Source organism: Bufo bufo, chromosome 4 (genome assembly GCF_905171765.1).
Source record: "Bufo bufo chromosome 4, aBufBuf1.1, whole genome shotgun sequence".
In the NCBI taxonomy this organism is placed as follows: Eukaryota; Metazoa; Chordata; class Amphibia; order Anura; family Bufonidae; genus Bufo; species Bufo bufo.
Genome location: NC_053392.1, coordinates 604,789,266 through 604,808,391, shown reverse-complemented (window position 1 = coordinate 604,808,391; position 19,126 = coordinate 604,789,266). Strand labels below are relative to the sequence as shown.

At 47.7% G+C, this 19,126-nt stretch overlaps 1 protein-coding gene across 2 annotated transcripts; it reads left to right on the top strand.

The window, feature by feature from the left end:
• Nucleotides 1–3,336: 3,336 nt before the first annotated feature.
• On the top strand, nucleotides 3,337–18,903 carry SDE2 (SDE2 telomere maintenance homolog). Of its 2 annotated transcripts, XM_040430578.1 has the most exons (8): nucleotides 3,337–3,500; nucleotides 4,337–4,454; nucleotides 5,370–5,481; nucleotides 7,048–7,217; nucleotides 10,051–10,162; nucleotides 11,953–12,229; nucleotides 12,329–12,472; nucleotides 18,556–18,903. In XM_040430578.1, exons 1-8 carry the CDS (start codon nucleotides 3,393–3,395, stop codon nucleotides 18,769–18,771), a joined length of 1,257 nt encoding a protein of 418 aa, XP_040286512.1. In that variant the 5' UTR covers nucleotides 3,337–3,392; the 3' UTR covers nucleotides 18,772–18,903. The 2 variants fall into 2 exon arrangements, with proteins under 2 accessions (XP_040286512.1, XP_040286511.1); XM_040430577.1 differs by having other exon boundaries at nucleotides 11,953–12,472.
• The last annotated feature ends 223 nt before the right edge of the window (nucleotides 18,904–19,126 follow it).

Below are 19,126 nucleotides of genomic sequence, written 5' to 3'. Positions count from 1 at the left end.
ATGTATGTATGTACACAGTGACTGCACCAGCAGAATAGTGAGTGCAGCTCTGGAGTATAATACAGGATGTAACTCAGGATCAGTACAGGATAAGTAATGTATGTACACAGTGACTGCACCAGCAGAATAGTGAGTGCAGCTCTGGAGTATAATACAGGATAAGTAATGTAATGTATAGTCAGGTCCATAAATATTGGGACATCGACGCAATTCTAACATTTTACACCACCACAATGGATTTGAAATGAAACAAACAAGATGTGCTTTACCTGCAGACTGTCAGCTTTAATTTGAGGGTATTTACATCAAAATCACGTGAACGGTGTAGGAATTACAACAGTTTGCATATGTGCCTCCCACTTGTTAAGGAACCAAAAGTAATGGGACAATTGTCTTCTCAGCTGTTCCATGGCCAGGTGTGTGTTATTCCCTCATTATCCCAATTACAATGAGCAGATAAAAGGTCCAGAGGTCATTTCCAGTCTGCTATTTGCATTTGGAATCTGTTGCTGTCAACTCTCAAGATGAGATCCAAAGAGCTGTCATTATCAGTGAAGCAAGCCATCATTAGGCTGAAAAAACACAACAAACCCATCAGAGAGATAGGAAAAACATTAGGCGCGGCCAAAACAACTGTTTGGAACATTCTTAAAAAGAAGGAACGCACCGGTGAGCCCAGCAACACCAAAAGACCCGGAAGACCACGGAAAACAACTGTGGTGGATGACCGAAGAATTCTTATCCTGGTGAAGAAAACACCCTTCACAACAGTTGGCCAGATCAAGAACACTCTCCAGGAGGTAGGTGTATGTGTGTCAAAGTCAACCATTAAGAGAAGACTTCACCAGAGTGAATACAGAGGGTTCACCACAAGATGTAAACCATTGGTGAGCCTCAAAAACAGGAAGGCCAGATTAGAGTTTGTCAAACGACATCTAAAAAAGCCTTCACGGTTCTGGAACAACATCCTATGGACAGATGAGACCAAGATCAACTTGTACCAGAGCGATGGGAAGAGAAGAGTATGGAGAAGGAAAGGAACTGATCATGATCCTAAGCATATCACCTCATCAGTGAAGCATGGTGGTGGTAGTGTCATGGCGTGGGCATGTATGGCTGCCAATGGAACTGGTTATATTGTATTTATTGATGATGTGACTGCTGACAAAAGCAGCAGGATGAATTCTGAAGTGTTTCGGGCAATATTATCTACTGATATTCAGCCAAATGCTTCAGAACTCATTGGACGGCGCTTCACAGTGCAGATGGACAATGACCCAAAGCATACTGCAAAAGCAACCAAAGAGTCTTTTTAAGGGAAAGAAGTGGGATGTTCTGCAATGGCCAAGTCAATCACCGGACCTGAATCCGATTGAGCATGCATTTCACTTGCTGAAGGCAAAACTGAAGGGAAAATGCCCCAAAAACAAGCAGGAACTGAAGACAGTTGCAGTAGAGGCCTGGCAGAGCATCACCAGGGATGAAACCCAGCGTCTGGTGATGTCTATGCGTTCCAGACTTCAGGCTGTAATTGACTGCAAAGGATTTGCAAACAAGTATTAAAAAGTGAAAGTTTTATTTATAATTATTATTCTGTCCCATTACTTTTGGTTCCTTAACAAGTGGGAGGCACATATGCAAACTGTTGTAATTCCTGCACCGTTCACCTGATTTGGATGTAAATACCCTCAAATTAAAGCTGACAGTCTGCAGGTAGAGTGCTTCTTGTTAGTTTCATTTCAAATCCATTGTGGTGATGTATAGAGCCAAAAATGTTAGAATTGTGTCCATGTCCCAATATTTATGGACCTGGCTGTATGTGCACAGTGACTCCACCAGCAGCATAGTGAGTGCAGCTCTGGAGTATAATACAGGATGTAACTCAGGATCAGTACAGGATAAGTAATGTATGTACACAGTGACTCCTCCAGCAGAATAGTGAGTGCAGCTCTGGAGTATAATACAGGATGTAACTCAGGATCAGTACAGGATAAGTAATGTAATGTATGTACACAGTGACTGCACCAGCAGAATAGTGAGTGCAGCTCTGGAGTATAATACAGGATGTAACTCAGGATCAGTACAGGATAAGTAATGTATGTACACAGTGACTGCACCAGCAGAATAGTGAGTGCAGCTCTGGAGTATAATGCAGGATCAGTACAGGATAAGTAATGTATGTATGTACACAGTGACTGCACCAGCAGAATAGTGAGTGCAGCTCCGGAGTATAATACAGGATGTAACTCAGGATCAGTACAGGATAAGTAATGTAATGTATGTACACAATGACTCCACCAGCAGAATAGTGAGTGCAGCTCTGGAGTATAATAGTGATATTTGCATTCAAATATGGACCTTCCCTTTTAATATATTAATGTGGATGATGGTGGTTGTAGTACTTTATAGCACTGAACACCAGCTATGGTATTTCTAAGAAAGGAAGCGATGACACAGCTGAAGATGTACTGTAGACACACACTTGTTAACCACATCCTAGATTAGTGTGAGGATTCTAACAATAATGTAGAATAGATGAAATAACCAGTGACATTAGTTAATTCAGCAAGAGGTCTCATTCACTGATAGCAAGCAGAGGTGGTGACCCACTAAACCACCCAGTATAATACAGAGCAGCAGATCTTTATTTACAGCCACATATATAATAAATCTCTCAATGCAAAGTTGCTCTTGTGCCCCGCATCAGCCAATCACAATTCACCCTTCTTTTTCTATCCAGGGACAAGAAAGGTTATCATGTGGTTGCTATGGGTAACCAAGAGTTTTCAGCATTTTATAAATAAATAAACAACCACTTTCTCTACCCAACCCACGGGCACACAACTAGGTCCGAAGGTTTCCAGCCATATCCCGACCTTTAACAACGCCCACCAACACATTCACCAATCACACCGCGAGACGTCACTCCCCACTCCACCACGCCCCCCCCCCCACGGTGTTACAGCCGCCATCTTTCTTTAGGGTACAATGGCGTCTTTCTCATTACCCTTGGAAAAAAGAAATACGCCACAAATCTTTATTTCTCCTCACTACAGCAGTCCCCGGCGTATGAGAAAAACCCTTCCGACGCCAAATTTCAATTTGAGGTTAATATATTTATAATACAGATACATGTACAGCTTGTGTGCGCAGATTTGCCTTTAGGGTTGACTTTTGTCGTTTTCTGTCCTTCTGCGTCGCTAATTTCTAGAACTTTCTCTCATGTTGTATCCGGAGACGTTTAGTCGGGACTCCCTCATCAAAGATGGCGGCCGTTTGGTTGCCCCTCCTTCTTGCGTGACGAGCAGGCGTCTTACGTAGGTTTCTGGAGACCACGCCCAGTTGGTGATCCTGAGTCTGACGTAAGCGCTGCTGCTGTACTAGCAGGAAAGATGGCCGCGGTTGTGGTGTGGGTGAGGGAGGCAGTGAGCGGCCGGGTGTCCGTGTGTGAAGCGCCGCCGGGAGCTCTGGTGCGGGACCTGTTACCTGTCAGGGTCTCGGTAAGTGGCTGCCGCTCTCCACCCGTTGCCTGCACTTCTGTTACTGCCCTGAGCCTCCAGCAGGTGGCGGTGTTACATAGGAGAGACTTCTGCTAAAAGTAGCTTGATATAAGGAACAGTGTACGCAGAAGACAGTAAACTGGTCGTAAGAGCTGACAATCTAAAAGGAGGCGGGGCGGGATAGTCACATGCTTTATCAAAACTGTTACTTATAGCAGCCAATCTCAGTGCAGCTTGCATTTTCCCTCAGTGTAAGCTGCACCCTGATTGGATGACAAGGCCTCTGGGCACCGCAACGGGTTGCCCGGGGTGAGGAGGCAACAGAGACGGGTTGCCCGGGGTGAGGAGGCAACAGAGACGGGTTGCCCGGGGTGAGGAGGCAGCCGCGACGGGTTGCCCGGGGTGAGGAGGCAGCCGCGACGGGTTGCCCGGGGTGAGGGGGCAGCCGCGACGGGTTGCCCGGGGTGAGGGGTCAGCCGCGACGGGTTGCCCGGGGTGAGGGGGCAGCCGCGACGGGTTGCCCGGGGTGAGGGGGCAGCCGCGACGGGTTGCCCGGGGTGAGGGGGCAGCCGGGACGGGTTGCCCGGGGTGAGGGGGCAGCCGGGACGGGTTGCCCGGGGTGAGGGGGCAGCCGGGACGGGTTGCCCGGGGTGAGGGGGCAGCCGTAGTCCATTGTGACAGAATCCCAGATGTGAACAGCAGTGTGTGGCCTTTTCTCGGACTATTTGAAGAACCCACTTTTGCGCTTAGCTGGCGATCTGACCCGTGACTGCACCGGGCGTCTGTAAATCACATAAACACGTGACTGTATTTCTCATTGTCTTCTCTCTTTTCAGCCCGGGCCTCTGTGTGACTTTTACGTGAAGTGCAATGGACGTCGAGTCGGCGCAGAGGAGCCGCTGTGGAGTGGGCTTGTGTACAGCGTGGAGCCGCGGCTATGTGGCGGCAAAGGGGGTGAGTGCGTTATACGGTGATCAGCACCAGAGCGGGTTACGAGGGAGCCGGACGGATGGAGGGTCACTGTATGGGGCTCATGGTTGGCCTCCATCTACATTCGGTGTCCCTTTTGGTTGTGTGGCCGCCATGTTGTACTGCATTTCCGGCGCATACGACCAAAAGACGAGGCTGGCTGCAGCTGTTACCACCAGGAGCTGGACATGTGGGAGGAGGCTGGCTGCATGAGACATCCCCTTTTAAGCTTGTCGCCTGGTCACAGAATAGGTGATAAGTATCTGATCGTTGGGGGTCCGAGTTCTGGAACCCCCTCCATCCACAAGCATGGGGGGGGTCTCAGGGTCCTATACGTGAATGGAGTGACGGAGTGATGGTTATCAACTACCTTTTAAAGGGCATGTTCACACAGCTGATTTTTCATTCTGACAGTCAGATTATTGATGCACAGTTGCAGACGCTGGGGGTCCGCACACGGATTTCGCCTCATTCAGTGCGGGTAATCCGGGCCTGGCCTCTCGCTGCCGTTTCTGCGTGGCATCACAATCCATGTATGCAGCCGGCTCTGTGAATGTGCTGATGTCAGTGGGATTGGACGACTATCTAATGTTCATGGGAGTGCCCCGACCCCCTACAAGGGCAGATCTTGGGGGGGAAAGAAGGGTGGGGCAGGAGTGTTTGGCACCAGCTTATTCCCTTCTCCTCGCAGCCAAGCATGCATGTGTACAGGGGTTGTTGGGAAGAATAGCTGTCAGTAGCTATGCCATATGTATAGACTGATAGACTGACCTGTCATCCTTGTTCGTGCTTGTCTGCATGATCCGTTAGAGACTAGTCTGTTTCCGCCGCAGGCCACGGACTTGTTGCTTACCTCACGTCATGGAATAATTCTCATGCTTTTTGGTTTTCTGCTCGAAGGGTTCGGCTCCATGCTCCGTGCTCTGGGGGCGCAGATTGAGAAGACCACAAACAGGGAGGCCTGTCGTGACCTGAGCGGGAGGCGGCTGAGAGATGTCAACCACGAGAAGGCGTAAGAGGAGACCTTTTTAGAAACACGTCAAAAGCATTGACCACCGAGGGGGAGGAGAATCCATCACCCCTCGAGTTATACTTAAAATTTGGTTCACTAATCCAGAGGGCTTGTCCAGGATTAGAAACACATGGAAGCCTTCTTTCCCCCCTCCCATCCTATCTACAGCTTGTTTGTGGGTTGCAGCTCAGCTGTATTAATGTGGCTAAAGCTAGGCTGCAATACCACACACCACCTGTGGACAGATGTGGCGCTGTTTGTGGAACAAAGCAGCCATAGTAACATGGTTTGTAAGGCTGAAAAAAGGCAGCCATCCAGTTCAGCCTGTTGTCCTGCAAAGCCATAATACTGGGCAACCCATTTAAAGGGGTATTCTGGTAGTTAAGTTATCCTCTGTCCAGATCGGTGGGTGTCTACTGCTGGAATCCCCTCCAATCATGAGAACGGATACGGTGTAACTCTCCCTAAATGAAAGGAGCGGCAGGTCGAGGTTACGCATTGCTGCCCCACTTATTTCTACAGGAGTTCCATCGATAAGTCTCAGGATTTTTTGGGGTCCCAGTGGTTGGACCCCACTGATCTAATTGTTATCCCCTAACCCAGGGCTGGCCAACTTGTGGCCCTCCAGCTGTTGTAAAACTACAATTCTCACCATGCCCTGCTGTAGACAGTCTGGGCATGCTGGGAGTTGTAGTTTTGCAACAGCTGGAGAGCCGCAGGTTGGCCATCCCTGCCCTAACCCATGGATAGGGGATAACTATTAAAAACCGGAATACACCTTTAAAGAGGACCTTTCACTAGAATACAACATCTAAACTAACTATACAGACCTAAAGAGCGGCGCCCAGGGGATCCCCCTGCACTTACTGTTATCCCTGGGCGCCGCTCCGTTCGCCCGGTATAGGCTCCGGTGTCTTCATAGTTAGGCTCCACCCAGGGGAACCTGCCGGCGTCTCCTTCTCCCAGGCTGTAGCGCTGGCCAATCGCAGCGCTCAGCTCATAGCCTGAGAGAAAAAAAAGCCTCTCAGGCTATGAGCTGAGCGCTGCGATTGGCCAGCGCTACAGCATAGGAGAAAGAGACGCCGGCAGGTTCCCCTGGGTGGAGCTTAACTATGAAGATACCGGAGGCTAAACCGGGCAAACGGAGCGGCGCCCAGGGATAATAGTAAGTGCAGGGGGATCCCTGGGCGCCGCTCTCCATGTCTGTATAGTTAGTTTAGATGTTTTATTCTAGTGAAAGGTCCTCTTTAAGGACGGTAACCAACATGGCCTCAATAACTGCTCCCAGAGGGATAATCCCCCAGCATTCTCTGTCAGTTCTGTAGCAACGCAGGAGTTTTTGGCGCATCTCGTGCTGTCCCTGTGCCACAAGCTGTGGGCTGGTGCAGATTTCAGCTGTATTTAAGATTCCCCCTTAAAGTGCTATGAGAAGCTTACTTTGCCAAAAGGTTGCACATTTTTGTGCCATGTGCTGCTTGTGTAAACTGGCATCCGGCTGTCATAAATTCCCCCATAAGGTTTTACTCCTCTCGATTGCTTTGGATATATATATATAATTTTTTTCAGCATGGCAGAATGGATAAAGAAGCAAGCAGAGCGCGAAGCCGAGAAAGAGCAGCGGCGCCTGGAGAGACTGAAACGTAAACTGGCCGAGCCGAAACATTACTTCACTGACCCAGAGTATCATCGACAGTGCAGCGACATGTCAGAGAGGCTGGAGGACTCCGTCATCAAAGGTAGGCTGGTGTGCGATAACGGGTCTAAATATTAACGGATCCACAGAGTGGGCCTCTCAGGGTTTGGGGGGCACACTATTAAGTGTTTAGGGAGATCCGGTCCTTCATAAGGGAAGTATGTCCCCTCTCACCTCCATTGGGAGATTTGTTAGAATAAGGCTACTTTCACACTAGCGGCACGGACCATTGGGTGAACAGCCTGTCGGATCTGTGCTGTCGCTAGTGAACGCGTGGCCCCGCACTGCCACACGTTCCTATTAACTATAATGGAGGCGCGGCAACGCACGGCGAGAGGCTGCCGGAATAAATGTCGGACATGTCGTAGTTTTATTCCGGCAGCCTCTCGCTGTGCGCTGCTGGGCCCCCACGGGAACTCCGCCCCCACCCCCATTATAGTCAATGGGGTCAGAGCGGCAGTCCGGGGGCAAACGTTCACTAGTGGCAGGACGGACACGATGGCAGGCTATTAGAGACGTGTAGGGCTGTGTGTACAGAACCTTATCCGTCCAGTTTGTACCTCTTATTTCGCGTACAACCAGCCATATATTAAAGTGGCGCTTATTGAACACATGTATATATTGTGGGAAATTCCCGGTATATGGAGATCTGATGCAATCTTCTCAGTGCATGGTCATTGAGGTAAATGGTCCTGTGTATAAAATGTTGGGACCCTTTCCAGTATTTGAAATCTGTGAGCTGTGCCAAAGGGGTTTGCATCTCTGAAGTGGCCTTCACTTACAGTATGAATCAGTTCGGCGATTCCACATCGTGATGAATGTAAGTAATATACTGGACATGCACCAATCCACAAAGTGTCTAGTCGCCTAATAACTAGCCCGATCTGTCTCCAGCTATTGCTGGGGGCGTCCGGAAGAGTTTGGTGCGCCTGCGCCTACATAGCCTGTTCCAGTCAGTTCATTGGTACATAACAGCACCCCTGCGTCGCCTCCTATGAGCCAGCTGATGCATGATTGGCTTGAGAACAGGAGTAAACATACTGTGTTTCAAAACGGGTAGGGTACGGTCCCTTGATGGACTTGAACCCTATTTTCCGTTTCGTTTTTCACTCTCTGCCTTCCCGGAGCCATAGATTTATTTCTCCGTTCACGTCACCATATGAGGGTGAAGGAGAAAATGAAAAATATAGTATAATGCCGCCTGATTATACCAGACACTACATTTCTAAATCTTTTAGAGCTGAACCCGGACATATAACCATAATTTCACCCAGGAAGCCCCCCTGACTTGAGCATTGGAGCAGTTCGATGCTCTCCTTTGCCCTGCGCTAGATCGCGCAAGGCAAGGGCTCTTTTGTTTACAATCACACACTGCCGGGCAGAAGCTTCCGCCCAGCAGTGTGTTTGGTGATGTCACCGGCTGTGATGGGCATGCTTTAACGCTGCCCTAGCTGTTTTACTGGCTAGGGCAAATGCTAAATCCCGACCATCAGTGCCGGTGACGTAACCGGGCTTCCGGGCAGCCTCATGGAGAGCCCGGTTCGTCACCGGATCTCCATAAATGCCTTTGCCCTGCGCGATTTAGCGCAGGGCAAAGGAGAGCATCGTAGCATGAACTGCTCTGATGCTTAAGTCAGGGAAGCTGCCGGGCTGGGAAAAAAAATAATTCAATTCTGCCACAGTTTTACGGGTTTTGTATTTTTGGCGTTCACTATGTCGTAAAACTGACTTGTGCTCTTCATTTACCAGGTGAGTACGATTACGGTGATACCACATTTATAGTTTTTCTTGCTATTTAATACTGAAAATAAAAACTTTTGAATTTTTTTTTTCTTTTCATCGTCATTTATTCTGACACCCATAACTTATTTTTATAGTTATGTCTATGGAGATGTGTGTAGGGTAATGGAATTTTCTCCTTTATCCTGTACAGAAATAGGTATATTACGGATCAGTGCTGCCACCTGCTGGTAATCCGCCTAAAAAATTCAGTGCGAAATCTGCGTGTTTAGTTCACATTTTATGCACTTTTTTTTTTTTTTTTTTATGTACCATTGAACTGATAGGAACATCTAGGAGCGGGGTATGTTGGCACAGGCATCCTGAACTCTTCCAAACGCCGCGCAGTAATTGGTGATAGATTGGGCTGGTTACTAGGCGATGAGACGCTTTGTGGATTGGTGCATGCGCAGTAGAGCACTTGCGGACATCACAATGACATGATTATCCTCATTATACTGTAAGTGTTTGATTAATGATTACTTTAGGGTATCCTATACTGTGTGGTGATATGGAGACCACGGGGATCCACGATAAGGAGATCGATGAGCTGTATTGGGAATCCTATATTATTATTGTATGTCGGATCATGTGACTGACATAATTAGGGGTTTGTGGTATAAATCTGGTTACATGAGCTTTTACCTTGCTTGAGAAAGACTCGTTAAATCAAAATGTTGCTGTTTTTTATGGGAATAAAGATGAATATTTGAAGATTATATCTGGAGTGCTGCGATAAGGGTCTGACCGCTGGGGTCCCTGCCAATCACAAAAACGGGGGGCCTGCTGCTTCCCATTTGAATGAAGCAGTAGCCACGAATTTGTGTCCTTTGCTCCAGTCAACTCTATGGACTGCTGGAGATGTATGTGCAAGCTCTCCGCTACCTTCAGCATCCATATGGAGCAGCGGCGAACACCTGTGACCACCAGTCCATTCAAACAGGAGAACACGGACCCCCCGTTCTCGCCATCCTGCGCTTAGGGGATCATTTGTCTTCATGGCACAACTCCTTTAATGACCTTATACAGAGAATATGAGCAGGCTGAAGCTTCAGAGAGTAATTTACACGGCGATCTGTTTCTCCGTTTTTGCTCAGGATTACAAGCTTCTTCCAGCTCGGCGGTTTCAGCAGATACAGGTGACACTCGAAAACGCAGGAAAGAAATACACAGCAGCGAAAAGGAATCTGGGAAGAAGAAATGCTTGTGGTAGGAGGATGTTGAATATATTAATTGCTGATAATACAGGGGAAGCGGTACATTCTCAAACTGCGACACCTGATAAGCCGGCATAGTAAGGGGTGAACAGCCTGTTAGGCCACATGCACACGACAGGGAAACGACAGCAGCAGCTCATCTGCCTGAACTCGCTGCATCCTAGTGATCTATAATGCTGTGAGTTCCAGCCTAACTGCTGGTCTGACGTCCTGTACTGAAATAATGCAGTGACTTCAGATCAGACGAGCTGCGGAGATGCGGCTGACGTATTCTAGGTGTTTTTTTACTTTTGGTCACTAGAGGGCACTTGTCCCATGTACTATTGAATACACCTACAGCCCTGCACATTGAGCACGCAGCCAGTACATGTCCTGCGCAGGTCCATGACAAAAATCGACATAATGGGCGGCATCTGTTGCTGCGCTAAAACTTCACAACTTGCATAATGCAGAGATAATGGCAGGAGCGGGGCTGTACTGCATAGAGATGAAACTCTGGTCCCAGCTTTTAATCCCTACTGCAATTAAACATGATGGGGTAGGGAGCCCCCCCACAAAGCAGTGTTCACCGGAGCTGGCATCACCATGGAGACATAGGTCCTCAGCGCTGTCTCATGTGTTTGCCCGTAAGAATACTATTCACATGCCCTCATAGGTGCCCATGCATATCACTATTCACACGCACAATATGATGACGTGCAGAATTATGCCAGCGTATTGTTCAAAAAAAATAAAATGTACCTTTTATGTAACAAAAAAAGTGTGCATTTGCCAAAATGCACTTACATCGATGCTAAAGACATAAAAAAATAGAAAAATGTGGTCCTTTTGAAAGGGTTAAAGGGATTTTCCAAGACTTTAACTGATGACCTATCCTCTGGATCGTATTCAAGTATAGATGGCAGCATGTCCATGCAGATTTCTTTATTTATAGTTGCTCAATGAAAAATGTACAAAAACGGGCAATAAAATGCAACGTTTCGACTACGCAGTAATCTTTCTCGCGCATAATCTGAAGCGATACATTCAGGTATTTATAGCGTGTCTAGTACCGCCCCCCCCCCCCCCCCCCCCCCCTCAACACACCTGTGCATGCCCAGCCAATTACATAGTCATTATAATCTCTGGTTTTGAAAAACCACCAATGAGCATCGACCAATATAAAACGACCGGCCCAGTATTACCTCGTGGAGAATGTCCGCAAATGAATCGCTAACGCCACGCACATGGATTCTGCTTTGCGCATGTCCCATCATTACGAGTACCTTACTTCTCGCGCATTCCTGACGTCATCGAACCACGTGAGACCCGTCTACGGTCATGTGATCGCAGCGCACATTCACCTGATCTGGCCGGATACACAAAAAGCGCCATCGTCGCCCTGGAGACCCACAGTCACTCGCCATACTGTCACAAATCTATTTCTCCCTTGTACATGGCAATCCAATAATCCAGATCAGGTGGCTGTCTATATGCAGGTAAGTACTAACTTCGTCATAAACATCCATTTGATCCATAATTTAAAAGTTGGTTCCTACCTAGATCGCCAATCATACGTTCCTGTGCATGATTCAGGATCCAGTGCGGCCCATTCTCCACAAAAATGAGAGAAAATTGAAATCAATTTTCAAAAAACAACTTAATACTCATAGCCTAATCCTCTGGATGGGTCATCAGTGTCTCATCGGTGGGGCTCCGACACCTGGGACAGTATAAAAGTCTTTGCTCCGGTTGGGTGACTGCTGGATGTCCTGTAAATTGTATTTTTTTTTTTTCTCACAGGACGGGGTTGGAGGGTTTAGAAGCGTCTTCCAGTTCTGAAAGTGGGAGTGAGAGCGATTCCGAATCCGCCTCTACATCTGCGTCATGTAGCAGCGCTGGACAGAGACCGCAGACATCAGACAGTGATTCTGATGGACCTGCACAGTGTTCTTCCGCCGCCGGACAGAGTCCAGAATGTAGCCGAGCATGCAGTTCTATGTGCACAGATGCGGAGCAGCCAGTATGTGACCCTGATAATCAACCGCAGAGCTCCTCCGGTATTGCGATCACTGAGCCCGATGCAGGACACAGAGAAGCCGACAGCTCCATGCAAGAGTCCACCGATGTAGAGCAACCAGTGTGTGATCCTGATGAGCAACCGCAGAGCTCCTCTAGTAGTGCAGAAACCATAGGAGTAGACTGCTCCATGCAAGATTCGGAGCAACCAGTGTGTGATCCTTGTCCGACAGATGCCAGGGTCATCTCGGAAGCGGAGAAACCACCGGCTCCTACTGACCCACCGCAAGAAGCCTCCATTGCAGTAAGTAGTTCTCATACATTAACATTACTTGCTGGCTTGATTCCTTTTTCCATCACATTATACAGTGCTCGTATCCAGGGGTTACGACCACCCTGCAATCCAGCAGCGGTGGTCGTGCCTGCACACTATAGGAAAAGCGCCAGCCTCTCTGATGGCTGGGACCATGGGACCGCACACAGGCATGCATGCACAGCAGCTCCCATCCCGCCACCTCGTATCTGTGCTGCAGCGGTGGCCGTAACCCCTGGATATGAGCGGTGTATAATATGATGGAAAAATGAATCATACCAGCAAAGGAGGCAAAATGGACAATGACAATACATTAGGAAGTGCCTTGTATTAAAGCGAACCTTTCACCTCATTTTCACTTTATAAACTAGCCACAGTACCTTATAGATTATATTGAATGTGTTGTTATCCATGTTAGTGCCGCTTTCCTGCGCTTTTTATTCATAAAAAAAAGTCTTATAAAGTTCTGATTTCTGCTCCAACAGTCAGGCAACAAGTCAAGGGGGTAGCCCTTCCCTCTCCTCTGGCCGTACCTCCCCTGCCCTAACGCCGCCTCTATGCTTTGTGATTGACAGCCGGCTCAGTCGCCGGGACGGCGCTTCTGAATCCTGCGCATGCGCCGTCATCATTCGCCGCGCGATCCCGTCTTTCTGGCGGACAGAAGCACGACCATGTAACAGGATCGCGCATGCGCCGTACGCGATGCCTGCCTGTCTGCTCTCCCTCCCGTGCGCGCGCTCCACTATCTTCAGGCTCCAAGTGCCCCACGTGATCACTGTAGACTTGCCGCAGATTGCAAGCCAGTGATCATCGTGAGCGCCAGAAAGACGGGATCGCGCGGCGAATGAGGAGGACGGCGCATGCGCAGGATTCAGAAGCGCCGTCCCGGCGACTGAGCCGGCTGTCAATCACAAAGCATAGAGGCGGCGTTAGGGCAGGGGAGATACGGCCAGAGGAGAGGGAAGGGCTACCCCCTTGACTCGTTGTCTGACTGTTGGAGCAGAAATCAGAACTTTATAAGACGGTTTTTTTATGAATAAAAAGCGCAGGAAAGCGGCACTAACATGGATAACAACACATTCAATATAATCTATAAGGTACTGTGGCTAGTTTATAAAGTGAAAATGAGGTGAAAGGTTCGCTTTAACTTTCTCTACATGATAAATGCCATTTGCTGAAGCGAGACACATACAGGAACTGTCTTGTATCCTGGTAGAAACATAGAAACCTAGAATGTGTCGGCAGATAAGAACCATTTGGCCCATCTAGTCTGCCCAATATACTGAATACTATGGATAGCCCCCGGCCCTATCTTATATGAAGGATGGCCTTATGCCTATCCCATGCATGCTTAAACCCCTTCACTGTATTTGCAGCTACCACTTCTGCAGGAAGGCTATTCCATGCATCCACTACTCTCTCAGTAAAGTAATACTTCCTTATATTACTTTTAAACCTTTGCCCCTCTAATTTAAAACTGTGTCCTCTTGTGGTAGTTTTTCTGTTAAGGGGGAATATTAATCATCAATATTTATGCAAATATCGATAATTAATATTCATAAATGGGAGGAGCCGTCTAGTGATAACTCCGCCCATTCATGCCTTTATATAATAACACAATACTTTCGCTATGCTCTACACTGATCACTTATGCTAACTGCATGCGCCTTACTAACTCGCTACCGCTAACAAGTACACGCTACACAAAAGGGTACAAATATAACAGTATTTATTACACCAAGCAATACACTAACAATACACTACGCACGCAGTACACTACAATACACTACGCACGCAGTACACTACAATACAGCACTAAATATACAATCCTAAACTACACTACACGTTCCCAATTCCACCCATCAACTAACTATACAGTTCACACATACAAGTATTAACACAACCCACCCCACCTGACTATTCACTGTCCCTACGGGGGTTAAAAGGATTGTTTGCAGAGCAGAAGCATGCTCTACAGGACCAGGGTAACCACCAGGGGTTAATCAGGGTAGGGGCAAGGGTCAGATAGGCAGGGACCAGGGTCCATCAGGGGTTACCAGCAAACAGGGGAAATCAGGGAACAGGAAGGGGTTAATGCTAGCAGGGGATCAGGGAACAGGAAGGGGTTAATGCTAGCAGGGGCTCAGGGAAGGAGTTTTGGGCAGGACAGGAGAACAGGGCATGGAAGGGGTTAATGGGGCAGTGCTACTTAGCCATCCAGCAGGAGCAGGACTCAGCACACTGCCCGATTCTTCCTCTGGAGCAGATCGACTGCTCGGTCTTCCACTCCTCTGGTCTGGTGGAGAATGCAGGGCAGCTAGTATGGACTGCCTGCATTCCTCTCTGTCCTGTCCCGATCCTCTCTCCTCTCCAGGTCAGCGGGGGTAGGTGCGGCTGGGTCCGGTCAGTGGAAGGGGGGCGCGTTTGTCCTGAGCGCCGATGCGCTCACCAGGTGGGGGCCCCGATCCTGCACCCTCCCGGAGCGCAGGACGCGCTCCTCTTCTTAGGTGGAGGGGGGCTCTCTCCAAACTTCAGAGTGCCGGGGCCGCCGGATATTTATCCCCCCGGCGGCCCGCACTCCCGCGCCACCAAGGGGCGCGCGCGCGCACCCATACCACCGTGCAGGACACGTGGGCCGGCGCGGTGATGATGACGTCACCGCGCCTGCCCGCGCGCCCCTGCACGCGCGTCGCAGGGCCGCGTGCACTTGATGACAGGCGGGAGATCCTTTGATCTCCTGCCTGTAACTCTAAGCATTCCTGGACATCGCAATGGTAATTGCGATGCCAGAATGCACATAATAGAGTGAGCGGAGGTATCTCCTCTCTCTCTATTATGCTTAATTATCTCCAGCAGGACTGCAGATAATTAGAACAAAAGGATTCAAATTCTATTGAATTTGAATCCTTTTGAGTTCACCAGAATGACCGGACCTTGTCCAGTCATTCTGGCGCCTTCACCCAGATTACATCAATGCAAATGCTTGGGGCACATTTACATTGATGCATCTGTGTCCATGTAGGGAGGGGGGGTTTATATGGCATATTTAAGGGGGATATATATGATAAGAGGGCATTGTAGGATACAGGGGGCATTATATGATATATCTATTAAGGGGGCACATACATATATGAATTCCCACAGGGGCATGAATGAGCCCCTGGGGAATATCAGAGAGCACAAGCCCCTAGAATAGTCTTTACATCATAAGGGGGCACAAGCCCCTACATCATAAGGGGGCACATATTTCCCACAGGGGCCACCATGAGCCCCTGGGGATCACCATGGGCAGACGTGCGCAGATGCTGGGCACATCTGCGCACATCGTCCCATGATGCTATGTCCAATGTATGCACATATATACCATACATGCCCGCACGTGTTTGCAGGCATGCATGGATATATATGCATACGTCTCAACCGTTCCTCAACATTCTTCTTTTAAATATGCTCTCTTCCTTTACCGAGTTGATTCCCTTTATGTATTTAGTAGTTTCCATCATATCCCCTCTGTCTCTTCTTTCTTCCAAGCTATACATATTAAGGTCCTTTAACCTTTCCTGGTAAGTTTTATCCTGCAATCCGTGTACTAGTTTAGTAGCTCTTCTCTGAACTCTCTCTAGAGTATCTATATCCTTCTGGAGATATGGCCTCCAGTACTGAGCACAATACTCCAAGTGAGGTCTTACCAGTGTTCTGTACAGCGGCATAAGCACTTCACTCTTTCTACTGCTTATACCTCTCCCTATACATCCAAGCATTCTGCTGGCATTTCGTGCTGCTCTATTACATTGTCTTCCCACCTTTAAGTCTTCTGAAATAATTACTCCTAAATCCCTTTCCTCAGATACTGAGGTCAGGACTGTGTCAAATATTCTATATTCTGCCCTTGGGTTTTTACGCCCTAGGTGCATTATCTTGCACTTATCCACATTAAATTTCAGTTTCCAGAGTTCTGACCATTCTTCTAGTTTTCCTAAATCCTTTTCCATTTGGCGTTTCCCTCCAGGAACACCAACCCTGTTACATATCTTTGTGTCATCAGCAAAAAGACAAACCTTACCAGCGAGGCCTTTTGCAATATCACTTATGAAGATATTAAACAAAATCGGTCCCAGTACAGATCCCTGTGGAACCCCACTGGTAACATGACCTTGTTTTGAATGTTCTCCATTGACTACAACCCTCTGTTGTCTGTCACTCAGCCACTGCCTAATCCACTCAACAATATGGGAGTCCATGCTCAATGACTGCAGTTTATTGATAAGTCTTCTATGTGGGACAGTGTCAAAAGCCTTACTAAAATCTAGATATGCGATGTCTACTGCACCTCCACCGTCTATTATTTTATTCACCCAGTCAAAAAAATCTATAAGATTTGTTTGACATGATCTCCCTGAAGTAAACCCATGTTGTTTTTCATCTTGCAATCCTTGGGATTTTAGATGTTCCACAATCCTATCCTTTAATAGGGTTTCCATTAATTTGCCTACTATTGATGTCAGACTCATGGGATTTTAGATGTTCCACAATCCTATCCTTTAATAGGGTTTCCATTAATTTGCCTACTATTGATGTCAGACTCACTGGTCTATAGTTGCTCGATTCCTCCCTACTACCTTTCTTGTGAATGGGCACGACATTTGCCAATTTCCAATCTTCCGGGACGACTCCTGTTACTAATGATTGGTTAAATAAATCTGTTAATGGTTTTGCCAGCTCACCACTAAGCTCTTTTAATAATTTTGGGTGTATCTCATCAGGCCCCTGTGACTTATCTGTCTTCACCTTAGACAGCAAACTTAGAACATCTGGTACCTTTTCAATTTGGTCTCCTGTACAAACAATACATCTCTCAACCTGCAGAGGTGAATGGTAACAGATCTATTCACTACTGATTTCTCATTTTCAAAAAAACATTCCCAGCTTTGGATGTGAATGGAGTAGAAGAAAGCATTAGAGTAAAATGACTCAACGTTATAGGGATTATCCAGTAATGGATAATAATGACCAATCCTCAGGATAGTTAATCATTATCAGATCAATGGTGGTCTGAGTTCCGGCACTCCCGCTGATCAGCTGCTACAGCGAGCCTCCACGCTCACCAGAGCTCTGCAAGCATAGCGCCGCACATAATACAGTGGCTGCGCTTGGTATTGCAGCTCAGCCCTATTCACTTAAATGGGGCTAAGCTGTAACTAGACCATGTGACCAATGTAGAGTGACGTCCCTGGCCTAAGAAAAGGCTGCGGAGTTCAAAACCTCTTCGAACAGCTGATTGGCGGGGGTCCCGTTTATCTCGTCCCAACAGATCTGATACTGATGACCTATCCTGAGGCTGTCATAAATGTCCATCCATGGAGCACCCGACCTCTTCTAACAGCTGATCAGCGGGGTTCCGGGTGTAATCTGATATTGATGACCTATTACTGGATAACCCTTTTAAGTGTAGATTTTAACTACACATTGATCAAAAGTCTATTTTCAAGCATCATTTCACATCGAGTTTCATCCTTAAAGGGGTTGTCCAGGCAAACTCTCTCCCTCTTGATCTGACATTGCCCATGGAGAGATGCAACCGCAAGCTGGGGCAGTCAGGTCGATGAGTAGATGCCAAGCATGTGTCCCATTATTTAGAATTAGGGCCGGGCTTGATATTTGCTGGATGATGCACTGTTGTCTTGACCTGACCACAGCAGTGTGTAGTTGCATCTCTAGAAACCTGATGCCAGGCCACGTGGCAAGAGTATGGCTGGGCAACCCCTTTAATTTACACATCCACCTTCATTAAATTTGAGTCTACAGAATCCACCTTCATGAAAAGGCTGCTGTATTGGGGAGGGTTGGAGTCCTCCTTTAGTCTATGCAGGTGACTGTTTTGCTACACTGAACTGTATAGGGTTGAGTGGGATAGGTTGCAGAATTAGCATCATAAGAGTCATTCTGCTGATTGCTGGGTTTCCCAGGCCTCCGATGCCCAACTCCCTTTCCTGGCCTTTCTTTAGACTGTTCGGAGTCCCGGAGACCCTCTTGTTGTTTTTGCTGCTGACCATGTTTTTTCTTCTTGCTGAAAGGATACCACAGCCTTCGACCTCCTCTCGTTCACCTCGGCTGCAGAGCTGGAAGCGCTGGGGCTGGAAAAATTGAAGGTGGAACTGATGGCGCTCGGGCTGAAATGTGGTGGAACGCTGCAGGAGCGCGCCTCCCGGCTCTTCTCTGTGCGCGGGCAGAGCAGAGAGCAGATAGACCCTTCACTCTTTGCAAAACCAAGCAAAGGAAAAAAGAAATAAAACCGCAGCGATATTCCCAGAGTATTGAATCGGACCGGACTTTACACCAAGTGTTCATGGAGCCCCGCTTCCAACAAAGCCAATGTTTTCTGTATTCATTTTTATTAAAGTTTCTATATTTTAAAGTTTCAATATAAGTCTCTTGTGATTCTGGCAGAATTAATATAAGATGCTGACGTATATAAAAGGATATGGACACCTTCAGGGCAATGTTTTGTATGGTGGCGTTTTACTTATTTTCGGCTAAAAATATATATATTTTTTTTTCAATGGGTCTTTTTTAAAAATATTTCAGGCGTTTTTGAGCTACAGGGGTTAAAAATAAGTTTGGTCCCCTCAGCTGACTGCTCATGTG